The sequence below is a fragment of the Varanus komodoensis genome, unplaced genomic scaffold (assembly GCF_004798865.1).
Source record: "Varanus komodoensis strain SLA01 unplaced genomic scaffold, ASM479886v1 scaffold28, whole genome shotgun sequence".
Taxonomy (NCBI): Eukaryota; Metazoa; Chordata; class Lepidosauria; order Squamata; family Varanidae; genus Varanus; species Varanus komodoensis.
Genome location: NW_025335727.1, coordinates 3,919,938 through 3,927,367, shown reverse-complemented (window position 1 = coordinate 3,927,367; position 7,430 = coordinate 3,919,938). Strand labels below are relative to the sequence as shown.

Here is a 7,430-nt window from a genome sequence, read left to right as displayed (position 1 = left end):
GAGCAAGATCTGTGATTTACAAATGTTAACGAGGGACCAAACAAAAAAGACGTTGAAAGGGGTACTTTGTAACATTTGTTAATGAATTTCTCTGTTTTGAGTACTAAGCCACACGTGGCAAATTGTGGCACAGCCCTAAATAGCAGGATGGAGTGGGGATCTGGGTTACCTGCCAGACCGGCCTGTGAGCTGGATGTCGGGGGCGCGTCCAGGTGGAGAAGCCCTGCCCCACTAGGCTTCCCGAAGCTGCGGAAAGCCCAGGCAACAGAAGAGCAAACCAGCTCAGTCCCCTTCATGCTTCCATCAGAAGGTGACGGAATTAAGGAACTGAGGTGGCTTCACTGCATCCTTGGTCTCTCCATGTGCACCAAAGTGACCCTACTCAATGAAACTCTCATGAGTCACTCATGGCCCCTGCTGTCAGTGGGTCGGGGTAACAGAGGGGATTCTTCTCCTCATTAGCCTGCAAGCAGGTGGCACAGTGGTTTAAACAGCTGTGCTGCTGGGCTGATCGAAAGGTCACCAGTTCAAATCTGCACAACAGGGTGAGCTCCCGTTGCTCCATCCCAGCTCCTGTCAACCTTGCAGTTCCAAAGCATGCAAATGCAAGTAGATGAAAAGGGAGCACTTTGGTGGGAAGGTAACAGCGTTCCGTGCACTTCGGTGTTTAGTCATGCCTAAGTGGCCTCGGCTAGGAAATGGAGATGAGCACTGCCCCCTAGAGTCAGACATGACTGGACTTAAAGTCAAGGGGAAACCTTCACCTTTACCTTTTTAGTGGGACTTTGGGGAGGGAGATGGCTCACACAGGAAGCATAGTTTTCTATGTGCCAGTGGCTCCCCCTGCCTGCAGCAGGGCTTAGTGAGACAGCTGGATTGGGAGGAGACTATGCCTGAACGCCTAACATGGTGCTGCAGCCTGCACCTAAGCTCATCAAACACGATGGCAGGCATGACTGAAAGCAGAGCTGCTTTCGTACTGCAATGCACACTAGAACTACCATTAATCAAACACTTTAAATCTGATTTGTGACACACATGAAGGGTTGCCACTACTGTATTCAATAACACCAATAGTCCATGTTCATTTAAAATTTATTTTGAATTTAAGTTATAGCTAAAGAAAAGATTAAGAATTCCACAACATTCTGTGTTGCAACATCCTATTCCACGATCAGGTTTACTCATTGCGCAACTTTTTTCTGAAGACATCTGTAGCACAATTCAGCTTTTTTTGTATAAGGCAAAAATACTTCCAAAGTGACAGCCCTCAAAAATAGTTCTTCTTGCAGTACTGGAATTGTGGCTTGTTTTCTGATGAGATACGTATTTGATAGCAAAGTGATGGTAACCGTGTAGTGAAACCTCGTAAGACTTTCCCTCTTGAAAAAGCAGAGCTGCTGGAAAATCCAAAATGTTCAAAGTGTCTTTGGGTAAAGGAATGCTTAAGTTTTAATTTTCTGTTTCTTGCCAGTTGTTTTTCTCTGCAACTTTGCTGTTTTGGCTTTTCGCCCAGCAATCTTTTTACTTGCAGGTGGTAGTTTGAAACTTATTTCTTTGTCTTCATTGTCTTCTGGCTCAGATTTTCTGCGTTCAAGCACTGTTGGTGTACACACTGGAGTAAGATCCTGGACAGGACGAATAAACATGACACTCTTGAGACTTTGGTAGTAGGCGGCATATAGATGGAAGTATAAATAAAATAAATAAAATATGCAGGATTGCTCCTAATTATTAAGATGTAGGTACAAGAAGCTGAAATAATTACTAAGAAAAAAATTGGTATAGTTGCAATTGGAAAAGTACCTCACTTGCTCCTATTCTGACAACTCAGGATAGAGTTCAGTGGCCCATTTTCAATTATTTTCTAGGCAGAGAATTGCCATTAGGAGAATTGTTAATGGTAAAATTACAATACAGAGTTCCATTTATCAGCATCAATAAATCAATAAGAGTGAGACCTAAAATCTAGGGATGGAGGAGCAGGAAGAGGACGAAGGGAACACTATAATAAAATGAAGTGAGATAAGCAGGTTTGCTGAAGTCACAGTAACAGTGACTCATGAATGCAGTCAAGGTACAAAAATTATACCAAGGTGTCACTTTAAGTGGACCTTCCTACAAGACCTCCTGAAGACCATTCACTCAAACAAATTTAATTAATTAAAACATTTATACCCCATCCTATACACAAAATATTTAACACTTTAATACCCAATCCATTAATCTAGATAATATTGCTCCTATATAGACACCCCTTTCCACAATGCATCATTCTCTCGGGCACCCAGATGGGTAATAACAATATTTCAGAAAGCATCAAAACCTAGACCTTTTCCTACTAGTACCTTTCCAGGAAATCAACAACCTAAACCTTACCTCACTGCTCACAGACACATTCATGCTGGAGTCTGATTGTGAAAGCTTCTTCATCTTTGTTAGAGGTATCTGAGCAGCCTATGGAAAGAGTGTTTTAGCATTAACACAGTCCCTTTGCATCTTGCCTTTCTGGACAACCAGATTTAAAATAGTAACACTAAGGAAGCAATTCTATTCAAGTTTAGAAGGAAAAAACTACAACTCCCAGCATGTCCCAGCCAGTCATGCATCACATTCCTAACCCTTGGGGAAGCCGTTGACAATACACATGGTACAGAGGCTGGCCTCCATCTGGCATGTGAAATGACCCTTCAGTGACTTAATTCCTTATTAAGGCATATATCTTAGTTCCTTTTTAAGGCATTTAAGTTGCACATAGTGTATGACTTGATAACCAAATCTGTATCTCATTTTTCCTCTTGCTCCTCCCGAATATCACCCAGAAAAGAGGACAATAACTTACAAAGCCAGGAAAATCGTAATCTATTCCCTTTTCTGCCAGTCTTTTCCGTAGCAGCCTTTCCTTCTTCAACAATCGCTGTGTCATCTTAGCTTTCTCTTTGGTTGTTCGCCTCCGATTATAGCGCTTCACTGCTGGATAGGATGGCTTCCTGAATACTTTGTCACAGCCTTTGAAGAGATTGTCATGCACTTTTTCAGGTGGCATAAACTGGCCTGTTGGAACGATACCATAAAAATGTATGTGAAGCCATGAAAAATGGATACACTGCTTTGTAGAACGTGTATACCCCGATTACAGGAGTGCACTTTGATGGCAAATTCAATACACTATATTACAGAAGGTGTCCAACACACTGCTATAGGTGCATTTGCTGCATTCTAACACACAAGTGTGTCAAGCATAGGAAATAAAGTCCTACTATGCAGTAAGCAATTTTATGCCACTGAGAGTTTGGCTTAGACTCCCAAGCAAGCAATATTCTTGGGAACATTACTATAGCTCAGACCTTAATGCAGATATGCTAGAAAAGGCACATGCAAGTACTGAATGGAAAGCAGAGACTAGGAAAAGGGGAGACAATTAAAACATCTGAAAAGGAGCAAAGTCTGAGCAAATCTCTGGAGAGAATTTCCAAAGTACTAAACAATCCCAATTCTGGACTTGAATTCTGGAGCAGAAGTGGGCAACCCATGCCCTTTACTGATGTTAGTAGACTGCAAGTCCCACCATCCCTAAGCAGCACAGCCAATCCTGAGAAATAAGAGGAGTTGCTGTGGAACTGTCATATTCAAGCTTCCACTTCAGCAACCAACACTTGTGCACTCACATTTCAGAAGTCGTTCACCAAAGAGATAGTTGTTCATGGTGTCTGCGACGATCTTAGCAACCTCATCACACTCAAATTCCAGAAATGCATAACCTTTACTGCCTCCGGTCTGTTAAAGAAAAATGTAGAACTGAATTTTGTTGTTGTTGTTGTTGAAGGATATGCAATGCTGATAGGGACTTGCCCTACAAAACTCACAGAGGTTAATTGCAGCCAAGAAAGCTTCCACAAACTATTGACTGGGGTGGGTGGTGAACACTTACTTATGCAACCCACAAGTACTTCTTTGGCTGTGTTTACTTAACGTTTGTGCCACAATAAAAATAGTTTGCACTTCCCAGTGTTGAGGGTAGTGTGTGCGGCAGGTGATAACAGTGCCAATGAATTCCATTGTAATGTCAGGTTTTAGCACAACAAAATGCAGAAATGCAAAGGAGAGGTGAGCAAGGCGGGGTGTTCAGAGGCTTACGGGTACCGAAGATACAATTGCAGCCTACACTGCATTCATGAAGACAACCCTGAAAGCCAGCATAAGCAAATTAACTAACTAGAGCTTGAAAAATATATGGAAAGGAACCAAATACAACTTTGAAGTGGAGTAAGCCTATGAATAAATATCAATTAAAAACACTGCCTTCAAAGTACAGTGACACCTTGGCTCACAAACTTAATCCGTTCCAGGACTCTGGTCGTGACCCAAATTGGTCATGAGCCAAGTTAAATTTCCCCATAAGGTTCAATGTAAATAAGGTTAATCCGTTCTGTAACTATTTCTTTTTTAGTCAGAAAAATGTGAAGCAAAGTGACAAAGAACAACAAAGATCACGGCCATCTCCCCACACCCACCCCGAGCGTGGCCATCTCCCTGCCCCCCCAGCATGACCGCGATCGTGCCCATCATCCCGGTGCGCTGGGGGGGGGGCGGCAGGGACGGGAGCGATTGCAGCCACACTCAGGGAGAAGACAGGTGCAATCATGCTGGGGGGGGGGGAGATGGCTGAGATCACGGTTGCGCTCATGCAGAAAAGATGGACGTGATCTCAGCCATCTGCCCCCCCTCTGCCCTCTGTACGATCGCAGCCATCTCCCCACTTGGGGAGGGGGGAGATGGCCGTGATCGTGGTCTCCACCCAATGCGGAGTTCACGACCTGAGTCAAAATGTTTATGAAATTTTTGTTCACAATCCAATTTGGTCATGAACTGAGGCGTTCATGAGCTGAGGCGCCACTGTATTAGGAAATCCAACAATTCAAAGCATTACCTTTTTACTCCTTGAAAGTCGAAGCCTTGTGACTGTCCCAAACTGACTAAAGTATTCTCTGAGCTGTGGTTCATGAAGACCTTTTGGAATATGACCCAAATATATAACACCAGGCTTCAGCTTCTCATTCTGTAATATAAAATGATACAGAAGTTTAAAGTGGCACCCTCTTTTTGCCCTTGCTGACAGACTCATGAGAATGGAGCAACTTGTTCAGAGATTCCATGTGTTACTATGGCAGCAGAGACTTGTCTCCTGTGGCCCTACAAGAATGTGTGAGATGGATGACTGAAGAGTAGCACAAGGACAGTATGATCTCTGCCCTTTCAATGGATGCAGAAGGAAGTGCATGACATGGGATGAGATATGTAAGTCCATTGCATGGAAGTTACTTTCGCAGTAATGTTTCTCATTGGTGCCGCTGTGGGAGGGAAGCAGTCTGGCCCATGCCCTCAACATTGGCCATGATTCTCCACTTTTTGAAGGAAGATGCCAAGAATGCACACATTCTGTTTTTATTTCACAGGTATGATGGAAACACCTGCTAGATAAACTTACACTCAGGAAAACATAAAGAAAAGCTTCCCATTTCACAGGACCATCAAATAGTAGAGCCTGAAGGGGCAAATAAAGCTCAGTGCAGAATTCTAAGCTAAAGCACCAAACTACACAGCACATTTTAACCAAAATCCAACCTCATGGCTACCACCCCAAGAATGTGATAGCAGATCTGAACTTTTTTAAAGCAGAGGAAGGCACTATGGTCAGGCTCACGAGACAAGAGACCATTGCCTTCATTTGCGCCTGGCCTGCCGAGTCGAGAGGTCTACATTCACAGTCAAATAAGGTGACCAAATGTGGAAGTGGCAGAATGGGGTGTCACTTTTCAGTGCTTCATGCATTTAAACCTCCCGGGGCAGGTTGGCAAGGCAGTTCAAGCAAATGGTGGCTTACAACCCACCCCATGCTGCTGCTTCTCCAAGCTCTCCTGATGTACCAGACAAATGACCGGGCACAGCAGGAGTCCTGAAGTCCCTCCTCCTCCCTTGGTTCTCTTGCAGGTGTCTCAGCAGGAACATGAAGGGGAGCACGGATGGCTGACAGCCCTCACTTTGACTCCTAAGTAGACCTCACAAGCAGTGGTGCCCTGAGATCAGCTGCAGCAGCACTCCCAGCCAGCACTGAAATAGTTCAGCAGCAGCATGGCCTAGGGAAAGCCTTACTGTGTCGCGCTTGTTCTCCTCTAGAGGAGGGTGCACTAAGTGTTCTTCCTGCTTGGTCCTGCTGCCACCGATCCCAGCAGGAAGGAGCCACTTGCAAGAAGCAGCTCCTCTCTCCCAGTAGTGGTAGCTGCCCTAGATGGAGGCACAAACTGCATCTTGCTGGCTCTCCAAAGTTCTGCTTAGGTGGCAGTTGTGGTGCGGGGTGAGCCTTGCTCTTTTTGGCCTGCTCTGGGGTGGGCTGAGCCGACTGTGACTTGCCCCTCAGCAGGTGCAGCGAGCCTCTAACAAGTGCTTCTTGAGACCAGCTGTCATTAGCAGCAGCTCACAGCATCAAGCCTTTTTGTTCTTATGAAGCAGCTCCATAGCATTTTTGAAGGATGCTTTTAAGACAAAGAATGTCTTAAAGCATGACTCTGCACAGTGGCTTATAAACCCAGCACCTGGGTTTATATATCCCCATCCCCCCGCCCCCTGCGAGAAAGGGCACCCTGGTTGGGACACTATGCTGGGTCGTTTCACCTTACATGCCCAGGTGGCTTAGAGTGTCGTGCGAACCAAATCCCTGTTAACGAACAACCAAAAACTATGCACAGCAAGGAAAAAGAAGAAGCTCTTACCTTGAGCTGTGCAGAATGTTTCGAAGTTTTTAAAAGTAGCTAAATATTCAGAAAGAACACCATTCGTCGGCAGTCTGATGTGGTACAGCCCATTCTGACAGTTCAGGACTCTACCACCTCATCCAAGGGCACTTTTAAAGTAGCCTCTGCCTGACCCAAGGCTGGGCTGCAGCTCCCACCACTCCTTGGCAAGGATGATGGGAGGTGCTGTCTAACACCTCTCTGGGGGGACGAGATGGGCAAAGCAGACGCGGCCGCCGAGGCAACAGGCGCGCCGCATTTCCGCGAGTGCGGGGAGAGCAGAGCGCTCGGCCCCCGCGCGCCGCGCCTCCCTCGGGGCCGCCGCCGCCCCGCTCCGCTCCCGAGCTCACCTTAGCGGTCGCCTTGCGCACGCGCTGCACCTGGTCCTGGAACTCGCGCTGCCGCTCCGGCTCCAGAGAAAGGAGCGGCGCCGATGGCGTCGCTTTGGGCCTCGTCGTCTCCGCACCCGACGCCGCCATCGAGCTCCGAGCGAGGAGAGACCGTGCGCTACCCTGGACGCGCCGTGCGCGTGCTAACACGGCCAGCAGTGTGCGTCACTTCCGGTTAGGCCCGGTGAAAGAGCGGAAGATTCCAGGAACAGCAGCGGCCCCTGTTGCTTGGAGGACGAAAGAGCAGGTT

At 46.4% G+C, this 7,430-nt stretch overlaps 1 protein-coding gene across 1 annotated transcript; it reads right to left on the bottom strand.

Annotated features, from left to right (window-relative positions):
• Positions 1-1,077: 1,077 nt before the first annotated feature.
• NIFK (nucleolar protein interacting with the FHA domain of MKI67) lies at positions 1,078-7,325 on the bottom strand. The gene is made up of 6 exons (XM_044434645.1): positions 7,142-7,325; positions 4,931-5,059; positions 3,669-3,777; positions 2,843-3,054; positions 2,380-2,457; positions 1,078-1,628 (listed from the first exon to the last, which is right to left on the bottom strand). The coding sequence occupies exons 1-6, from the start codon at positions 7,268-7,270 to the stop codon at positions 1,446-1,448; spliced, it is 840 nt and encodes a 279-aa protein (XP_044290580.1). The 5' UTR covers positions 7,271-7,325; the 3' UTR covers positions 1,078-1,445.
• Between the last annotated feature and the right edge of the window lie 105 nt (positions 7,326-7,430).

Excerpts from the sequence above, each read along its gene's own strand:
- NIFK (XM_044434645.1), bottom strand. The coding sequence starts at position 7,270 with ATGGCGGCGTCGGGTGCGGAGACGACGAGGCCCAAAGCGACGCCATCG. Across the intron at positions 5,060-7,141 it reads TGCGCAAGGCGACCGCTAAG|AATGAGAAGCTGAAGCCTGG; the intron begins GTGAGCTCGGGA and ends TTTATATTACAG. Across the intron at positions 3,055-3,668 it reads TGGTGAACGACTTCTGAAAT|GCCAGTTTATGCCACCTGAA; the intron begins GTGAGTGCACAA and ends TCGTTCCAACAG.